This window comes from Cibotium barometz, chromosome 40 (assembly GCF_041138505.1).
Source record: "Cibotium barometz isolate CiBa-2024 chromosome 40, ASM4113850v1, whole genome shotgun sequence".
In the NCBI taxonomy this organism is placed as follows: Eukaryota; Viridiplantae; Streptophyta; class Polypodiopsida; order Cyatheales; family Cibotiaceae; genus Cibotium; species Cibotium barometz.
The window spans coordinates 27,202,713-27,223,556 of record NC_141085.1 but is presented as its reverse complement, the minus strand read 5'-3'; the positions used below and the strand labels follow the sequence as shown (position 1 = coordinate 27,223,556).

General features: G+C 51.1%; 1 protein-coding gene across 8 annotated transcripts in view; it reads left to right on the top strand.

The window, feature by feature from the left end:
* LOC147615368 (binding protein) overlaps positions 1-20,092 on the top strand; it is a 188,326-nt gene extending 168,234 nt beyond the window's left edge. For 3 of the 8 annotated variants that reach the window (XR_015262839.1, XR_015262834.1, XR_015262840.1), the window contains 6 exons: positions 15,499-15,705; positions 16,002-16,127; positions 16,296-16,682; positions 16,815-17,046; positions 17,186-17,961; positions 18,078-20,092. Coding sequence is in view for 1 of the 8 variants with exons in the window: in XM_086779460.1 (XP_086635586.1) it covers positions 15,499-15,705; positions 16,002-16,127; positions 16,296-16,682; positions 16,815-17,046; positions 17,186-17,892 (1,659 nt within the window). In the remaining 7 variants the exon portion in view is untranslated. Of the gene's footprint in view, positions 1-15,498; positions 15,706-16,001; positions 16,128-16,295; positions 16,683-16,814; positions 17,047-17,185 lie in introns of all 8 variants that reach the window. The other 5 variants (XR_015262837.1, XR_015262836.1, XR_015262838.1 and 2 more) reach the window with 5 other exon arrangements.
* Positions 20,093-20,844: the final 752 nt, after the last annotated feature.

Below are 20,844 nucleotides of genomic sequence, written 5' to 3'. Positions count from 1 at the left end.
TATAGTGCCAAGTGACATCCTCGCCCCTCGCGGTGAGGAAAGGGCCAGGCTGCCAAGTGCGGAGGAAAGCCTTGCGGCGCCCTCTCATGCTATCCGAGTCGCCCTGGAGTTTCCCCCAGTGTCCTCTCAAGGTGTGAATGATGTCCACCCAGAGGGCCTGTATGACCTCCGCCGGTGGAGTCGCCTGGCGGTCAATGGCCTCCCTGCATCGGGCTCTCCATATGTGCCAAGCCGTCATGCTGCTGATCATCTCCCATCTGTGCCCGACCCCCTCCTGAGGGGCTGCCGAAGAGAAGTCTGGCGTCGGAACCACCGCCATCGCCCTGTCAGAGACCTGGATGGTCGCACTGCCAGGGACGTCCTCATATCCAAGGGCCGGGCCGCTGTTCGTGGCCCAAGCCACCGCACCCCACGTCACCAGCATCTCACCTGGTGAGCTTGCAAAAACCATCCTGAGAGCGCGCTGCCAAACCTGCTGTGCCTGTGGGCAATCCCATAAGCAGTGCCGCTGCGACTCCTGTGCATGGCCGCACCGAGGGCAGGACGCTGGGTGTCTGCCAAAAGCTAGCCAAGCCCCCACAGCCAGTCCTCTATGCGCTGTGAGCCAGAGAAAAAGCGTCACCTTCCGGGGCCGGAAGCTGGCCCAAAGGCGCTGCCAGAAGTCCCTAAGAAAGGCAGGGGAGAGCCCCTGTCGCCGCCAATGCTCGGCCGCCGCCGGGGTGCTCGCTATCCTGTGCCTCTGAATCCGCCGCCCCAGCCTCGCTGTGTACTGAAAAAAGGGGATGCCTGGGCTGGTAGGGGCTGAGTAGGGATCTCGCCAAAACCACTCACCTGGATCCCACTGAAGGCAAATAAGAGGCCTGTTGTCCCAAGCCCATAATCTCCAAGAACAGTCCTCCCCTATCGAGGTCGGTGAGGGGTCTACATGCCACTGTCTCTGATGAAAGCCGACCACCCGCACCCTCTGAAGAATACAACCCTGGAGCCCATCCAAATCTAGTCGTGTCCTCTGAAGTTGGCCACCCTCTCCCACCTCGAAAGTGAGTGGGCGACTCTCTCCGCTATGCCGCAGACCGCTAGAAGGATCTCATGCCGAGTAAAGACACCCATCCACTGTGGAGGTGGAGGGTCCTGTACTGGGGTCCGCCACTCCCGGGGGATGGCCGCCTCAATGTCCTGTCTCATCAACTCTCTGCCCCTCATCCCACTGAGTCTCCTCTCCTGAGCCTCTAGAGGCAGCTGCTGAAAACATATCCAGTCGTCTAGGGACTGGGCTGGGCCGGAGCTCAACGGGCCCCACGACACGTGAGACCGCGATCCAACCATATGGCCACTGGGAAGTCGAATCAAGGGGTTCCAGATCAATGGCTGCCTCAGGCGCTCCTCATCGGTGCCCGGGGGAGTCTGGAAGAGTGACGGCCTCAGATGCGCCCAGGCCCTCAGAAGGCTAGCTGCAAAACGCTCCTCCAAGCCAAGGCCCACTCCTCTGGATCGCTGCTCTATAAAGATCCACCTGATGCTGGGGGTCCAGGGGCCGCTAAAAGAAGGAGTGCGGCTGAGCATCCTGGAAACAAGAAACTCCTTCCACGGCTCAGCGCCTGGCAGGAGGCCACGAACTACCAACTTGCCAAGCAAAGCTCGGCTTTGGCAAATAGGATCAACAATGCCAAGGCCGCCTCTCTCCCTCGGCTGAGTGATCACAGCCCATGCCACCTTGGCCCTGGCGGGCCGCCCGTTGCCACCGGACCAAAGAAAGTTCCTGATGAGCCTCTGCACCTGGCCAATGCACGCCCGAGAGAAGGCCCAGCAAGAAGTGATGTACCACATGGTAGCAAGCAGAACCTGGTTGGCCACAACTACTCGGCCAGCCAGAGATAAACGAGCGGTACTCCAATACAGAAGCTTCTTCTGAATGCTCAGAAGAAGGGGGGCTATCTGCTGCTCCGGAAATATGTCAATGCCCACATAGCATCCCAAATAACGCACTGTAGTGCCGGGGGGCAGCCACTGAAAACCATCAACTGGCCTCCAAGTCGGGGGGGGCATAGAACTGACCCACAACCCACACGACTTGTGCCAGTTGATCAAAGCGCCCGAAGCTCTGCAAAACCTGTCCATGGCTAAGGCGAAGCGGCGGAGGTTCTCCTCACCTCCCTGAAGGTAGACAGCAGTGTCATCCGCAAACTCCGAGTCTAGGAGCTCCTCCGAGGTGCGGATTGGAAGCTGGAGGCCCCGCAAACCTGTATCCTGTGCCGTCAAAAAAGTGCTCATGGCCTCCGCCACGAAAAGAAAAAGAAAGGGCGCCAAGGGGCACCCCTGCCGCACCGAGCGCGAGAGCTGGAACCTCTCTCCGCGCACGCCCTGTATCAGCACCTGGCTATGAGCCGATGTGTAGAGTGCAGAGACCCCACGGATCCACTGAGGGGGGAAGCCCATCCTCTCCATAGTGCCTACCAAGAAGGCCCAGTCCACCCGATCATATGCCTTCTCGAAGTCGAGAAGGAGCACTGCCAGATCCTCCTGCCGAAATCTAGCCAAAGCCGTAGCCTCCCAGAAAGAGAAAATGTTATCCAGAATGCTCCTATCCTGGATGAAGCCTGTCTGCGTGGAGTGGATGATGTCCGGAAGGTGAGGCTGAAGCCGCCTGCTGATCACCTTAGCTAGGACCTTGTAGGCCGTGCCTAGCAAGGTGATGGGTCTCCACTGTCTAATCTCCAGTCTGTCTCCTCCCTCTTTGGGGATCAAGTGGATCAACCCCTCTGCCATGCTGTCCGGCATGACTCCCGACTCCATAATCTCTTGGAATGCCAATCTGAAGCCCCTATGTAAGAGGCCCCAGTACCTCTGGAAGAAAGCCACTGAGAGATCGTCCTCTCCTGGGCATTTGCCCCAAGGTAATGCCTGAAGAGCCTCCTCCAGTTCCGCATCCGAGAAGGGGGAGAGAAGGGAGTGCTGCAAATGGGCCGGCACAACCGGTCTCGTGAAGCTCCAGACTGCCTCCCGAGCCTCTCTCACCCTGTCATCTGCTGGCTCAGCAGAGAGAAGATCCCTGTAAAAATCTGTGGCTATCGCCCGAACCCTGGGGGGATCCACCACAACCTGGCCATCAGCCTGCTGAAGACACCTGAGACCCTCTCGTCTGAAGCGAGGCCCTGTCGCCTCAAAGAAATCTCGAGTCACTCTGTCTCCAGCCTGTGTCCAAAAAGAAGCCCGAGCATGGAATCGGAACTCCACCCTCCTCTCCTCGATGGAACTGATCTCAGTGCGAGCTGACTCCATCTGCTCTGAGATCCAAGGGCTTGTAGGATCCCTCTCCTGGAGTCTCTGGAGAGACGCTAGACTCCTCCGTAGGCTCCTCTCCTGCTCTTTGAAGGCCTCCAGACGGTCCAAGGCAGCCTGTCTGAGCATCCGACTGATCTCCTGCAAGCCACTGGCAAGATCACTGGCTGCCGATCCTCTCCTGAACTGCAGCTCCTGCCAGACCTGCTCAACTCTGATCGCAATCTCGGGCTCCTCTATGAGACAATCTGGAATCCGGACGCTCTGGCCCCGCTCTCCTCTCGTAGGGTCCTCGATCTGGAGAAGCACTGGAAAGTGGTCTGAAAACGAGGAGCCTGCAAGTATGCCCACAGTGCCACCTCTATCACAAGCCCACTCATCAATGTAAAACCTGTCGATGCGGGAAAGGTTAACTCCTGTGGCCCGTCTATCCGAGCGTGAGAAAGATAGACTCCCCTGCAACCTGCCAAACTCCGGGAGAGTCCACGGATCCTGGCCTCTCACCTGCAGCACTAGCTCCTCCCAGGCAGCGAGCTCCGGCCCATGAATGGTCTCCTGGCTGCCCCCCATCCTGTCCTCTGCATCCTCCAGCATGTTGCAATCCCCTCCGAGGCACCAGTGGTCTGCCAAGGGGAGGGACTGCCTAATGGTGCTCCAGAACTCGGCTCTCCCGGTCGCCCCATTAGGGGCGTAGAAGTTGAGGAAGCCAATGCGGTCTTCCCCAACCCGAAGGATGATCCACTGCGCTCGACCCTGGACCAGAGTGCCAGAGTCCACAACCTCGGATAGAAGCTGCTCGCTGACTGATATGCATACTCCACCCTGGTTCCCCTGGGAGCCATATGCCGGTGACCAAAAAGTGTGACTCCTGCCTGGCAAGATCTTCCCGCAGGTGCGGGTACGCCCGGCAGAAAGGTGGTGCTCCTGGATGAAAAGGATATCTATGGGTCCTCCAACGAGAGCCCTCTGGATTTCCTGGCGAAGTCTGCCCCGACCAATGTAGCAGCGATGTCCACCGAGACCCTGGATGTTCCATGAGAGGATCCTCATGAATGAGCTATGGCAAGTGAAGCAGCCGCCACTGGCTCACCCCTCTCAGCCGGCCCGGATGATCTGCCCTCCACTCTGTGAGTCTTGGGCGCCGGCTTGGAGGGAGAATAGTCACTGTCTGTCCGGGTGCGGAGTCTCTCCAAAAAGAGGGTGACCTGTCTCTGTGTCCAGCCCCACTCCGCCTTCGCCCTGTCCAGGGCATAGGCGTGAGACCAATCCTCTGCATATATGTATCTAAAGGTAGGCTGCACCCTCGGGGCGGCATGGAGGAGAATCAGTAGCACTGCCTCAACTGAGGTGTGGATCGGATCCGCCCGCCAGTCTCCTATACCAAACAAGCTCATGCGGGCTAAGTGTAATCGGGTCTGCAACAATAGGTCCGTGAGCCGTGGTGAGAAAACTCCAGTATCTGATCACGCAAAACTTCCTCTACAGAGTTGCAATCCCATACTGTGTCTGGGGCAACACTGAGAGGAAAGGAGAAGGCCACCATGCTGCTCACCACTGAAGGAGAACGAGAGGGATGGCACACCACGCAAACTCGCAAGGGCGCGACCAGTGTCACGAACGGGCCAGCATCCAGCTGGAGGCACCTGAAAAAACCGTAATCCACTGGTAGCCCCATCACTCGCGGGGGCCGCCCAGGGGAGGCTGGAGAGAACTCTGTGGCGGGCGAAGCTAGGATCGCCATCTCCACCGGCCCGGGGTGGCGGTGGAACAGCCGCTGGACTGAACTCTGGCCTACCCAGCTGCGCTGCCCCGAGGCAGTGGGTGGTCTGGCGAAGTATCCTGGAGAGGCCGAGGGAGGGATGGGGGCTCGCGGCGAGGAGGGGGTAGAGCGAGGAGAGGATGGAGAGGCATCTGCCAGAGGATAGGTGTCAGGGGGGGCCGCTGGGGGAGGCGGGAGGGGGGGGCTGGGGGGGGAGAGGGGGGGTGGAAGGAGTGCTCTCCAGGTGAGGGGAAGGGGAGCCGGGGGTCGCAGAGTGCGGCCCGGGATCCTCAGGAATCTGCTCCAAGGAGGGGGCGGGGCCCCCCGCGGGGGGAGGCGGGAGCGGGGTCTCCACGTGGGAGGCTCCACCAGCGGCCTCAACGGGCACTGAGTCTGAATCCTCGTCCATCGGGGTGGGACCTGCTGGCCGCCTATCCCTGACTGGAGCATAAGTGCGGCTAGAAGCCTGTACGCCAGCCGGAGTCGCCTGTCCGCCAGCCTGTCCGCCAGCCTGTGCTGCCTGCTGGCGTCTGCGACGGTCCCTGCGGGCCGGGCGTTTCCACCGGCGAACCTCCTGCCATCCGCCAGCCTCCTGGGTCTGCGCGGCATCCTCGCCCCGGGGCCTGCTCGTCAGATGATGGCGCTTGCTGTGGCGAGCCAGGGATGTCCGGTCTCTGAGGTGGATGGCCACCCCTCGGGTCTCCTGCAGGGGGTCCAGAGGCGGCATAGCGTGAAGGATGAACCCCCTTGCGGGGACAGGCGCGTGCGAGATGGCCCATCTCCCGACATGTGTAACACTGGCCGGGGAGGCCCGAATACTCCACGCGCTGTATCAGATTTCCTCCAGAAAGACAAGGGAGGAGGATCGTCTTCGGGGACTCCGGTGACGGAACCACAACACGAATGGCCGGGAGTCCTGCTGCGCGAGCAATCACTGAAGCCGCTGTCTGAGGCGTCTCCACCACCTGCCCGAACGCCTTGCCAATGGATGACAAGAGGGGCAAGTACTCCCTACGGAGTCCAGGAAAGCAGATAGTGACGGGGAAACCTGTCGCGCCTGCTAGCGGGTCAGAAGCGGGGTCGAAACCATGAGTCCATCGCGCCAGGAACGCCCGGGATGAGTGGAGGGCAATGGGGCTCCGAGCTAGCAACATCTGAGCTGCCTGGGGGGACTCGAAATCCACCTGGTAGTAGCCACGTCCCAAAAAATCTACGCTGACGATCTTGGCGGGCACGCCAACAAGGCTGCCTTGCAGAAGGTCGCGAAGCTCTCTCCGCATCGGACGGCTACCCACTATCTTGCAGACCAAGGAGGAGGCCTCAAGAGCGGATACTGTGGAAACAAACAACTGAAGATCTTCAGCTGTGAACTCCAGACGGAGACCGGAATCGGCAGGGGTAGTCGGAGCGGCTTCCATGGAGTCCTCCAGAGGGAAAAGGCCAGAAACCGGGGTCACCAACGGGAGGGACACAGCCCTGCGAGGAAAAGGAGAGGCGGAGGGCTACAGGATAGCGGGGGCGGGGCGGGGGGGGGGAGGGGGGAGCTGAGGCGGGGGGGAGCTAGCGGTGGGGGGAGGGGCGAGACGGAAGGGGAGGAGAGGGAGAAGGCAGAGGGGAAGAGACGCGCAGCGGAGGAGAAGGCGGAGGGGGGAGAGGTGGCGGGGGAGAGAAGAGAGGCGGAGGAGGAGGAGGCGAGGGGGGTAGAGAGGCGGGGGAAGAGAAGTCGGGGAAGGAAGCAAGCGGAGGGGGGAATGGCGGGGGAGGCAGCGTGGAAGGAGGCAGAGGAGGAGAAGGCGGGGGGGGAAACGAGGAGGGAGGCGGGGGAGCGATGGCGGGGGAGGATGCGAGGCAGAAGGCGGGGGAGAGATGGCGAGGAAGGGCGCAATGGAGGAGGCGGGGGAGAGGACAGAGGAGAAAGCGGTGGACTGGCGGGGGGGAGAGGGGGGTGCGACGGCGAGAAGCAGCGGGGGGGGGGGGGGGGGGGGGGGGAGAGGCGGAGCTCGCAGGCGAAGTCGTCAGTCGTAACAGTTCTGGAACAATCTGAGAGTGACCGGCTCTCTCCTCTGTCTCCTCTTGTGGTATAAGCTAGGACCCCAGATGGGGGCACCATACAGTTGTGCAGGTGTAACTAGAGTATCAAATAGCCAAAGCTTCGTCTCCTCGGCCCCTGAAACTGTATCTGTGAGCATTGCCTCTCTAGCGAGCCAAGGGCTGCATATCCCCTCGTCAATCTAGCGTTAGCCGCCTTCCGCATCAAGAATTGAGGTCCAGCAAAAGTGATCCCAAGGTATACAACTCCACAGGCTCTCCACTGTATGTAAACTGTACTGCAGATCTAGATATCCACTGTGAGGAGGTGTTAAAGATCATGACCTTGGTCTTTCCAAGGTTCACAGTAAGGTCCCGGTCCTGTCTGTCTATGTAATCCGAGATCTCGTCAATGTATAGACCAAATAGAGTAGGAGACAAGGGGCAGCCCTGATTCACCCCGATAGTGTTGTGTATGATCTCTGAGTCACCTCATGGATCCCGTACTCTGCTTGTGACTGACTCATAGAGTGTAATGATCCCCCACAGCATCTCTGTTGGCACTCCCATATCTTGCAGTCTCTTGATCAGTCTGGCCCATGGGACAGTGTCAAAAGCTTTGCGGAAATCCACAAAGCAGCAGTATATCCATTGCCCGTGAGCTCTCCCCTCCTCAATGATCCCCCATAGTGTAAAGAGATGATCTAGTGTGGAGTGCCCTCTCCTGAAGCCTGCCTGCCCCGGTGCTCTGAGTCTCTCCTCCTCGGACCATCTACTAAGCTCATGCTCCAAAATCTAACCATAAATCTTGGCCAAGGTGTGACCAATCATGATAGCCCTATAGTTGTTGGGGTCCATGGGGTCACCTGCTTTCAAGATAGGTACAATAGTATTCGATGACCAGCTGACGGGGAAGCCTTTACATAAAGCCCTGTTAAACATGTGAACCAGTAAAGGGGCTAGCGTGTCTCTAGCATGGGAGAAATGCTTGGTGAGGAGTCGATCATGATCCTGTGCTCTCCCAGTCTGCATCCTGTCAATAGCATCTCTCACCATGCTGAGGTGAAAGAAGGAAGAGTGTGGGGGATGAGGTTCGGGTGGATGGGGGAGAGGTGGCTGCTTGGGGACATGATAGAGGGAAGTGGCATAGGTGTGCCAGGTGCTGGGTGAAGTAATCAGAGTTGGAAGGCGATGATCCTGGAAGATCCTCTAGGCCTCCTTACAGTCCCTTCCAAGAAATAGCTAGTATAGCTCCTGCTCAAGCCTTGCTAGGTAGGCTTTCTTCTTTCTCCGTGTGAGACGTCGAAAGATCACTCGCGCCTGCTGGTGAGGGGTGGATCCTAGTGCCATCTCTTGATGTAGACGGGCTCCGGTATCACGACATTCCTCGTCGTACTAGCTATTCTGTGGTACAATCCCTCTTGGTGATGTAGGGGTGGCTCCGGAGTGTGGGAAGGCGGCTGCAGCGGACGTATGGAGGGTGGTTGAGAGGTGTGTAGTAAGCTCATCAAGTGGGATGTGAGGGTCGAGGTCGGAGAGGATGCGGTAGACGTGATCAGAATAGATGGAAGAGGTCTCTCTGGTGAAGTGGTATCTCGGACGGTGATGGGGCAAAGCAGGTGGTTGCATGGTGTATCGGCATGCGAGTGAGAAGGCCAGGTATGCATGGTCGGCTGCAACACTGATGGGGCGAGGAGAGATGGTAAACTCCGAAATGAGTGGGATCAAAGAGAGGGATCCCATTAGGTAGTCCACTGTACTAGCTCCATGTCCGAAGGGGTAGGAGGTGAAGGAGTTGGATCTAGGCCATCTAGCCAAGCCATTATAAATGGCTAGCCTATGAGCCCCGCCAAGGGCTAAGAGATACTCTCCATAGTCTGTGCGGGCTGTTGTATCCTGTGATGTCCGCTCCAGATCTGTACCCATCGTGTCAATCTTTTGGTACATGGGATCATCTGTCTCAAAGAAGGGTACCTGTGCACCTGCGGTGCGGGCATTGAAGTCTCCAGCCAGGAGGATGTCCCCTAGACTGGAAAACTTCATAATGTCACCATAAAGGGGCAGGTACGGGGACTCTCCATGGTGGCATATTTAGAATTGGAGGGTGCAAAGTAACACATTGCAAGGTAGATGTCTTGGGCCCTCTGTTTGGATCCTCACCCACAAAAACCGTGCAGCCTCACCCCGTCCGACCACCTGTATCACATGTTGAAGCTCCTTCCTGTGTAATAAAGCCACCCCTCTCGACCCCCGGATACCCCCTACTGTGTGTGGGTGTGGGCAGTGAACAGACTCCCATTTGTATCCTCTCACCTTTGGAAGCTGAATCCCTTGGCACTGATGAGTCTCTGTGTATAAGGCCAAGTCTCGCCCTCTAAATGTCTCCTCGAACAGACCTGCATCTGTCCTCAAGGCACCATTGCAGCTCCAAACCACAATCTCTAGCTTGGTCTCATAGGTCTCGCACCGTCATTGGGCACGTCGCTCGGTGATGATCACCCTCCCATGTGTGTACACTGCCCATTTCCCTGCCTTCCCTGCATCCAATATGTGTGGCATGCATTCCCTCTTGTGTGCCACCTATGCTAGTGTGAGATCGTCTTCGAGGTAAGTCTTTTCTCCTTTTAGTGCCCGCCTTTTGGTAAGGAATGCTTGCCTCACCTCCAACCCCGCAAACTTGAGGATGAGTGCGCGTTCCTTGGTGGTGTCTTTGCCCACCTTCCATGCCTCGACGAAGGGGGTATCAGCGATTTCCAGCTTTCTGCATAGTGCTATGGCGTCCTCTTTCGGCGAGGCTCCGTCCTTCCATCCCACCACTCTCACATTCAATGCCCTAATCTTCCGGGATGATGGTGGGTTCCGTTGCTTCTTGGCAACCTCAATCCAGCTGCCTGCTTCTTCCACTTGTTTCTGTGTCTTCTTAATCACCTCGGCCCATGTGGTTGCCTCGTTTGCCTTCTTCTCCTCTTGTTCCTCGAGGGTCTTCAATTGCACTCTAAGTGTATTCAGCTCATCATTGAGGGATAGTTGAATCTCTCTTTCTTCGAATTGAGTATGTGCCCTCAAGGTCTCGTTTTCCACTCTGTAAGGGTGGTGACTTGGGCCTCCAGCTCCGTGATTAGTGAGGTGTGGTGGCTGGTTTTTGCGTCCAACATTTGGACCATTTCCTCCTGCATCTTGCTTAGCTGAGTTGCCATGTATGCCTGCATGTCTGCCTTCCACCTATCCATCTCCTCTTGCATGGAGGCACGCAACTCATGCCCAAGGTCATCACTATCCTTGTTCTCCCTGAGCTTCTTTTGTAGGTGCTCAATGTCAATATCCTGCATTTTGCATACTTCTCTCATGGTGGTCAGGGATGTTTTGATATGGGGGTCACCGATCTTTTGTGAGCTTGCCCAAATCGAGCTGTATTTCCTCTCCTTCTCACCTCTAGTCCTTGTTGCGGGCGAGCTGTCCATGTTGGACTGAAAGGGTCCCCCTTCTAGTACTGGATTTGATCCTCAGCTGGTGGCCCCCATAGATGGCCAGCTGCAAGTGGGGAGGCAAGTAGCAGCAGGTAGGTATGTTGCTGCCTTGGGGGCCTGAGCAAGGGCGGGTGTGGAGAGCGAGCGCAGAGAGAGAAGGCGGGTGGGGAAGCGAAGAGAAAGGGGGCGAAGAGAGAGAAGCCAGCGCAGAGAGAGAAGCAAAGAGAAAGGGGGTGAAGAGAGAAGCGAGCACAGAGAGAGAAGCAAAGAGAAAGGGGGCGAAGAGAGAGAAGCGAAGCGAACAGCAGAGAAGCGAAGAGAAAGGGGGCGAAGAGAGAGAAGCGAAGCGAACAGCAGAGAATCGAAGAGAAAGGGGGCGCAGAGAGAGAAGTGAAGAGAAAGGGGGCGAAGAGAGAGAAGGCGGGTGGGGAAAGGGAGCGCAGAGAGAGAAGGCGGTTGGGAATCGAAAAGAAAGGGGAGAAGCGAGCGTAGAGAGAGAAGCGAAGAGAAAGGGGGCGAAGAGAGAGAAGCAAAGCGAACAGCAGAGAAGCGAGCGCAGAGAGAGAAGCGAAGCGAACAGCAGAGAAGCGAAGAGAGAGAGAAAGAAAGAAAGAAAGAAAGCTGTATTAACGTCTACTGGAGGCCGAACTCGACCTATGAGACAAATCGATGTACAACTGTCAATGCCTTCTGGATGTCTAGAAAAGAAAGGACAAAATGAACATGAAATAAACTATGAAAGTACTAAGTTAGTGCCTCATGCGAAGGAAAAAGCGAGCATACCTAGCCAAGCTTGAACGCGAATTATACCAACTATTCTTGGGACATGACTATAAGGAGGCTTGGAGGCTTTTCCAAGATCCTCGCCAGCAGACTCCGATTACTTTGCCAGATACCTGGCACACTTACGCCACCTCCCTTTATCAGGTCCCTAATCAGCCACCCATACCCCACCCTCGAGGAGCTCGCCCCTCACAGTCATCCCTTTGCAGTTTGAGCATGGTGAGAGATGCCATTGACAGGTTGCAGAATAAGGCACAGGATCATGATGGTCTGGTAGCTGAGCACTTTTCCAAGGCCAAGGACATTTTGGCACCCCATACTAATCAATGTGTTTAACAGGGCTCTTTGTGAGGGCTTGCTTCACAGCTGATCATGTAACACTATCGTACCTATCCTAAAGGCAGGAGATGCTATGGATCCAAAGAACTATAGAACTATCATGATTGGTCACACACTGGCTAAGCTTTATGGATCTATTTTGGAACATGAGCTGAGTAGATGGGCAGAGGCACAGCAACTTAGAGCACCAGGGCAGGCAGGATTCAGGAAAGGGCATTCCACATTAGATCATATTTTCACATTGAGGGCCATCATTGAGGAGGGGAGAGCTCACAGGAAGAGGATCTATTGCTGCTTTGTAGATTTCCACAAGGATTTTGATACAGTCCCATGAGCCCAGCTGATGAGGAGACTACAGGACTTGGGAGTCCAAGTGGAGATGTCATGGGCAATTCTCTCCCTGTATGAGTCGGTGATAGGCCAAGTACACGCCCCAAGGGGAGACTCAGAGATCATACACAGCACGATTGGAGTAAAACAGGGCTGCCCATTGTCCCCTACCCTCTTTGGACTCTACATTGATGAGGCGTCAGATTGGCTGGACAAACAAGGAGGGCAGGGAGCACCACTAGGAGTTGTTCTGATACCGATTCTCTTGTATGCAGAGGACATAGTTCTCATCACGGATTCACCGGAAGGGCTATAGAGACATTTGGATGCTTTGCAAGCCTTCTGTGAGGCATGGGACCTTACTGTGAACCTTGGCAAGACCAAGGTTATGATCTTTAACACCACACCACAGTGGATTGGCAGATCCGTCCCACAGTTTACATACAGAGGAGAGACAGTGGAGTATGTCACTTCATATGTGTACTTGGGAATCACTTTTACCGTTCGAGCATTCGCTATGAGGAGGGCAGCAGAGGCTAGATTGGCACGAGGGTATGCAACCTTGGGATCATCAGAGAAGAAGTGTGCTCATGTACAGTTCCAAGAACCCAGAACAAAGCTATGGCTATTTGACACATTGGTCACTCCTACGCTATTATATGGGGCTGCCATTTGGGGGGCAAGCTTATATCACAAGAGAAGGAAGAAGAAAAAAGAACCCAATGACATAGAAATAGAGGGTGACGAGGAGCTCACAGAAACAGAATCACTTTTACTGGTCCAGCATTCTCTATGAGGAGGGCAGCAGAGGCCAGATTGGCACGAGGGTATGCAGCCTTGGGATCATTAGAGAAGAAGCGTGCTCATGTGCAGTTCCAAGAACCCAGAACAAAGCTATGGCTATTGACACATTAGTTACTCCTACGCTATCATATGGGGCTGCCATTTTGGGGCAAGCTTATATCACAAGAGAATGAAGAAGAAAAATGAACCCAATGACATGGAAATAGTGGGTGAGGAGGAGCCCACATGCCTAGAGATTGAGGATGTATATGATGGATGGGGACATATGGAGATACCTCTTGTAATGATCTCACGGATGATCAGGAGTAAGCCATCTATGCCACATGAGATTGTATGGGCTGAGATGGGAGCCCCACCGATGGTAATAGGGGCCCTATTCCAGACTGACACTCCTACACAGATTATGGGACCCCCCTCTACACAGATACCCTCGCTTAGCTTTTGTGTGCTCTAGACAGCTAGCCCGGGATGGGGATACACAGTAGTGGTATGCACAGGTGGATACATGGTTTGAACTTCATGGCATGCAGGCGGATGCTTTGCCGCCATTTCAGTATAGTATAGAGGCCCCCACGTATGACCATCACTTAATTCTTTCGACCACGAGAGGATGCCACACCATCCATGGATGACATACCCACAGCCTCATCGAGCCACACATTCTCAAGTGCCCAGGCCCCCCACAAGACCCCACTTTGGTGTGACTTTAGATCGGGCCATCGCACTACAGTAAGCCTGATGTCCCAGACTCCCTGGACCTCGCCAGCAACACAGACATTAGCCCCAACTTGAGAAAGAGAGAAAGAAAGAAAGATATATTAACGTCTTCAAACGACCCAAAGGATCTATGAGACCAAAAATATTGTACAATGTATCCATGATTAGTACTCAACCATGGAAAAGAAAAAATCATAAGAAACTACCTACATAAGCTAAAGCCCGCCATGGACCTAGTGGGTCCTATTGCTGCTCTTCTCGGGAAATTAGTCAATGGTTGTGACGCAAAGAAATATGTGATGGAGGTTTGGGAGTGCCTCACTGGTTCTTTCTCTTAGAGTGTTCCCTTAGCATGACCTCTTTGTTGGGACAGCAAAGTTCCAACTATGGACGTCTAGGAGGTGCCTCACTGGTTCTTTCTCTCGGAGTGTTCACTGTTGCCTCAACATGACCTCTTTAGGATGGCAAAGCTCCAATAAATACATACCAAAACATCTCTGGTCCTCATAGTGCATGATCCATCAAGGGGGCCGAATACATCATGGAAGAGACAATAAAATCTCATAGTAGGGTGGCATTTGAACAGATACGTGTATCTCATGGGATGTCCTCAGCTCTGCCAAACTCAACCCTAAGGTGATGAGAAGATACCCTCATTTGGCCAATCACTATTATCCGCATGGCATGCGACATGTGTTGCATCTGTAAGTTACCGTGGACCCTCAATGAACCTGTCCTCAGAAAGTCTCAAAAATTGCTCTCTATAAAACTGAGGTTTCATGGTGAGGGCTGGTGGGGACACCCATGTCCTTTTTGTGTGGAGCCCTAGCAAGTCCGGCCAAATGCGATAGTTGATATCTTGTTGTGAGAGGTCAAAAGACGAGAAATCCAAACAATTAATATTGTGTCGTGAAGGGGAGGAAGGCGGTCCATCCGGAGGCCGTGCCCATCAAACCAATCAACCACCTGAGAGTACCACAATCTGCCATGCCCATCGCAATGTAACTACTACGACTCAAGGTCCAATCTTGGAAGATGCTGAGAGAGAGAGAGAGAGAGAGAGAGAGAGAGAGAGAGAGAGATTAACACTTATGAAAGACTCCAAGTTTCTATGAGACCAAAAGTGTTACAATACATGTGTATATACCAAACAACCAAAAACATGCATGTGTTCAACCTTAGGTTTTATGTTGAATCAAGCTTCATAAGGAGCGATTGTCTTCAAAGCTTTAGTGGGACATGTGTTCAGCACATAAGTAGCACAAAGAACTGCTTCCATCCAAAAATTATGTGGAAGTTGTTGACCCTTAACCATGCATCTAACCATCTCCATGTGAGTCATGTTTTGTCTCTCAACAACACCATTTTGATGAGGTGTATTGATAGAATGTGCAACGGAAGAAGGGAAAGTGGAAACATAGGAGAGAGAGAGAGAGAGAGAGAGAGAGAGAGAGAGAGATGGAGAGGAAACACAGGTGAGAACCTGCTCTCAATATCATCACCAAAAGGAATACATGTTCCGAGCAAGAGGGGAGAACCTTGTAAGTGAGGGACTGCAGCTAGACAAGCTAGGCAAGCAATGAATATGTGAGGGAGGCATGCCGGCTATGTATACTACTACATGTAGGCAGCCGACTGGAGCAAAAGACCTCCACGACTAGGAAAAATACCCAAGACAATAAATGGGGAATAAATGTGGGTAAAATATGAGTGAGGGGTGACCAGCCCATGGTCAGCCCTAGAAGCAAGTGAACTAGCAAAAGAATGACCTACAAGAGCTCAGAAGTTACTAGGTATTAATTACCCTTTTGTGAGAACCTACTATTAGTCTATCTCCAAATCGTCTCAGCTATCTAGTAGGTAATATACAGCATCCAAGCTTCAGCATTTTGTTAGTTTCATGACATGCCTTATATCTGCTTTCCTTAATTTTTAGAAACTCTAAGCCTTTCTCATATTTTGTAACATAAGTGTGTTTATGGAACTGCCCAGGGTGGGAAGTTTGATCACGCCGACCGGTTGTTTCATAGCATTGAAGGCACGTTCAAAAACTGCCTAGCCAATACAAGCGATGTAAAGGAATTGATTCCCGAATTTTTCTACATGCCGGAATTTCTTGCCAATTCAAATAAGTATTACATGGGCATAAAACAAGACGGAGAGAGACTTGATAATGTAGTGTTGCCTCGATGGGCAAAGGTACGTAAATGCTCTTCTTTAAGGGGTTGGTTGATTATGCTTGCTGGCTTGAAGGGGTTGTTAGATTACATAAATGCTCTTCTTGAAGGGGTTGGTTGATTATGCTTGCTTTAGATTTTCCCCTAGTTTCTGCACGGGTTGAGTAATCTATTTGATTAATGGGTTAAAAAAAGGTTTTTGTGCTGAAAATTGGCCGAGTGCAGCCACTAAACAATCCTTTAGTACTTCAATTAAGCCATCAATTGGGAAATTTCTTGTGATGTTTTTAACATGTATACCGTTATTATTGCTTAAAGGGTTCCCCAGAAGAGTTTATATCAAAGAATAGAGAAGCCCTGGAGAGTGAGTATGTCAGTCAGCATCTTCATCAGTGGATTGACCTCATCTTTGGTTACAAGCAACGTGGCCGACCAGCTGTGGAGGTACTTTGGTAGTGATTACCATAAAAGTTTTGGGTCCAAAAAACTTTGGTTATCATAAAAGTTTTGGGTCCAAAAAACTTTGGTTATCTTTTAGATAGATTATCTTTGCATAATGGGAAAGAGAGCCTGTATGCTTACATAAGCTCAGTAATTTTGGGTGATGAGCAGGCTGCAAACGTCTTTTACCATTTGACATACGAAGGTGCGGTAGAACTGGAAGGTTTGGAGGATAGGCTACAGCGTGCTGCTGTAGAGGATCAAATTGCCAATTTTGGGCAGACACCCATGCAACTTTTCCGCAAAAAGCACCCTCGACGGGGCCCACCAATGCCAATATCAAGGCCCTTATACTATGCTCCAGCATCGATAACTTTGACTTCCTCTGTGCCTGCAAGCATGCTGACACCTTCAGTTGGGGAAAAAACAATGGCTTTGCTCTTTGTAGGGATTGTGGACAGCAAAGTGGTTCTGGTTACAAGTGAATTGAAGATAGTCATGAGGAGCTGGCTCACTGCTTCTCAGGCTGGTGGAAATTTCACATTCTCTTTATCACAGGTTCCATAAACTAACCTTGTTTGTGAATTGTTTAGCTTCGCATCAAGGTAGATTAAGTTCTCAATCATCCAAAAAGAAGCACCGTGTATGGAAGGAAGAATGGTATCCTAATGCTTTGGTTTCGATTTGCAGGACCCTTTCTTTGGCATTGGTGCTGAGGTATCACAACCTTACAGAATGAAAGGACCCTTAGCAGAAAACATAGAGTTAAGCTCATGGTGTTTCCGAACATTGCAAGTTCGAACATCTAGTTATCTCCTGACATGTGGCCACTGGGACAACAGCTTTAGAATAATATCCCTTAGTGATGGCTCTCTTTTCCAAAGCAACAGACAGCACAAGGATGTGGTTAGCTGTCTTGCAGGTAACCTAACAACTGTCAATGCATCGACAAAAGCTAACCTTTTGTCTATTTAATGCTAGCCTGTATTTCAAAGACAAAAAGAAGATAGCCATCTCAGCTGCTTGATAATAACATTGTATTTTTATGGTTATCGTTGCAGTATCCAGTGATGGAAGTACCCTGGTAACTGGTAGCCATGATACGACTGTGATGGTATGGGAAATTGAGCTTTCACCTCTTGCAAGTAAAAGACCAGGGCATAAAGATGCTCCAAGCACGACAGACAGGTCAGGTAAATGGGAAAACATGTTATTTGATAAGCCTCGTCATGTTCTTTCTGGGCACGATGATGCTGTCACATGTGTCGCAGTCAGTGTGGAGCTTGATGTCGTTGTGAGTGGGTCAAGAGATTCTTCTTGCATCCTTCACACCCTACGTGAGGGAAGGTATGTTCGTTCTATTCAGCATCCACTAGGAAGCTCCATCTCCAGACTGGTACTCTCCAAACATGGCATGATGGTACTTTTCTCAAAAGATGATCTTCTTTTCCTCTTGTACTCCATTAATGGCAAGCATTTGGCAAGCTCAGAGTCCAACGGTCGCATAAATTGCATTGAAATAAGCAATTGTGGAGAGTTTTTGGTATGTGGAGGTGACCAGGGTCAGGTGGTGGTAAGGTCAATATATACACTTGAAGTGATAAGAAGATACGAGGGGACAAACACACCAATTTTGTCGCTTTCAATCACTCCAGAGGACTGCTTCCTGGCTGGAATGCAAGATGGAAGCCTTCTGATATATTCAATTGAAAGGCCACAGCATAAAAAATCGAATATCCTGCAAACTTTGCGAACACGCAGCTCTTGAGTTTTCCTCGTATACATCAGTTCCACAGGGAACAATACATGTTTTAGGCACATGAGATCTCATGAGCAGGTACCTTCCAAATATGCATCATTTTGTGATCTGATGGTGTGTTATCTGATCCAGGACTGAAACAAAACGATTTTAGTAATCAGTCAATTCTGAATCATCTTTAGTTTGTGAAACAGCTACTGTGCCAAAGCATTCTGCAAGCTTTTCTGGACCAAACAACGAGACCTTGGGGATCATCTAAATGGGTGTGGAGCTACTAGCGTTCATTAAAGAGGCTGTCAGGTGCTATATGCTTTTTTCCGTAGAGCTGAAATAGCAAGAAAAGCACATAAAGTGACAGCATGTCTATTTAGCAGCTTTCAAAATTTCTTTTCTTTTAGTAGTAGGAGCTTGCTCACATAGGACGACGCTTCATCCTGTGTGGCAACATTAACCCAGGCCACACAATAGCAGTGCTGAACCTGAGGTGCCACCTAGGAAGGGAAAGCAGTGTGGAGACCTCCGGGGGGCACCTTTCAAATCATACCTTTTCCTCCACTGACGTACAAATTGGGTGTGGTCAAAGCTGCCAGTAAATTGGGCTGGCATACGTCTGCCCCACCATTTTAAGAGATGGTGGTGCCTAAAAACAGTTCTGTGTGGCGGCTTACAATGCATGCCTGATGCGTGTCCTTCCATTGAATGCATGGTGCTGGAAAAGAGGACCCAGGTCACCTCCTTGCTTTTCCTTGGCCCACAAATTGAGGTGCTGACTGGGACCTACTGGCTGGGCTGGTTTTATCTTGGCTCTACGACTAGCGCAGTCAAGTGGCAGCCTATGTGGGCAAGTTTCTTGTTGACGAGGTGCTTCTTGCTAAGTGGGGGGCAGAAGAATCCCCCGCCTCTCTTATGTGTGCGGGCTCTATGCAACTATGGAGTCTAAAAAGTAGTTTTATTTTTCAAGGCATAAGAATAATGGCAACATATCTTCAACTTCTAACTGATGTTTACTCAAAAACTGTTTCTGTCCAACATGTCTTCAGCTTGTTTGGGGATTTCACACAAGCAATTGGCAGAAGCCCTCTTTAACTAAGCAAAGACAAGGTTCGATCCACCCCACTGATTGCTTGTCAAATCCTCAACAGAAGGGTGGATATAATCAGGTGGGGACCATCTTGATGGTTTGTGGTGATGGAGGCTGACAACCTTTTAGTTTTGTGGATACAAGCAGCATTGGATTGAACTGGGGAAGGCGTTTGTATGTACATTGTTGTGAGGAAAATATCTCCTTTTGATGTGTACAGAATCTTGTTTGTTTGAGAAATACATGGGAGCCAATTCAGGCCTTGAGCAGTGAAAGAAAGGATGTGTGCAACAGTTGGAATTTGTTGTAGCTTAACTGCACAATCTGGTCCTTACATTGGATGCAAATCAGTTGTTCAAGTTGGTTGGTTGGTCACCTGTGTTTTTGTAAGGAGTAAAGACTCTCTTGAAGAAGCCATGCACAAGGTTCACTGGGCAAGATCCAGGATCGATTCATGAAATTTAAGATATTTTTTGTGAATGCATTCTTTTGGGGGCTTGTACATTCCGCTAAGATGGGTGGCAAGATGGACCATAGCATTGCAGTGTCAATGGAGCACATCCAGACCCTGCCCAGTAGGAAATTACAGTGATGGTCAGGCAACAAGCAAGGTAGCATGCTGTACAAAGTGAAGTTGGTCAAGGTTTTCTGTATATGCTGTGAAGAGACATGCCTTCCAAAGTGAAAATGGTCAAATTTTCTATATGGTGTGAAGAGAAATTATCTAACAAAAGGATGCCTCAATTTGATGTGCACCTTTGAGTACCTGGCATTGAGTGGGAGAAAAATATCAAAATGGAATTGAATCATCTTTCTTGCATGGATAAAGTCCTCACCATCGCAACCTTAAGGAGAGCGTGTTGTATCCGTTTTGGTCCCAAGTTGTTAATAACACCCCAACACCACATATGTTTTCTTTACATTATGTTATGTTTAGGTTATAGGGGATGCCCTGTACATCTCCCACTAGAATACTCACCTATTGTGTCACTCTTGTTGGTCTACAAAAATCAGATATGAATGTTGTAATCCAAGAAATAGTCAGAATACATAATTAAGACAAATACGTGCAATGCAAATGGAGCATGGGTGTAGCTGTGCATGTGTTTTGTGTCATGCACTCTACAACACATTGAGTGGTGCCAATAGTGAGATGTTCCCTTCCTCTTCTACACAGTTTATTCCACAAAAGAATCCAAGTCTAAAAGCTCAACCTCACTTGGAATTCAAATCTAAAAGTGAAATGGGTGCTCAATAAGGCAGCCACTTGTTGAAATAAACCATTTGCGTAGCTCTAATGTTGATGTACAATGAGAAAGTAACACTACATTCTATTTTCAAATGTAGTTTGAGGAATCAACTATTGGCTTGCCTTCTGTCAATAATCTCTTGACTATTCTTGTACAAAACTAGTATTTGTATTGATGGTTTGACCATTTGTCTAGACCTTTGAACAATTGTACCAAGCCTTTGATGAGTTGTAATGACTTTTTGATCAATTCATATTTTCCTTTAAGTGTCTAAACAATCCATACATGTATCAATAGCACAAGCTTTGCCCGTTGATTAATTGTTGGCACAAGCCTTGTCCAAAATACAAAAATAGTCTAAATGCGCACCTTTTTTGGACATCCAACAAATAAAATAAAACAAATTGAACTTGATTTGTGGACTGAGCTTGAACATTTTTTTGTGGGTAATACATTGTGGATTTTTTATAAATGATCATATGTTGCCTTGCAAGACTATATTACATAATTAAGGAAATGACCGCTAAACAACTCAATGGAACACAAGCAAACCTTGTCATAATCATCTCATTCAAAAAAATCACTACCTATGTAGCCTTGTTATCCCTAAGAGCGTTGCCTCAATCCACT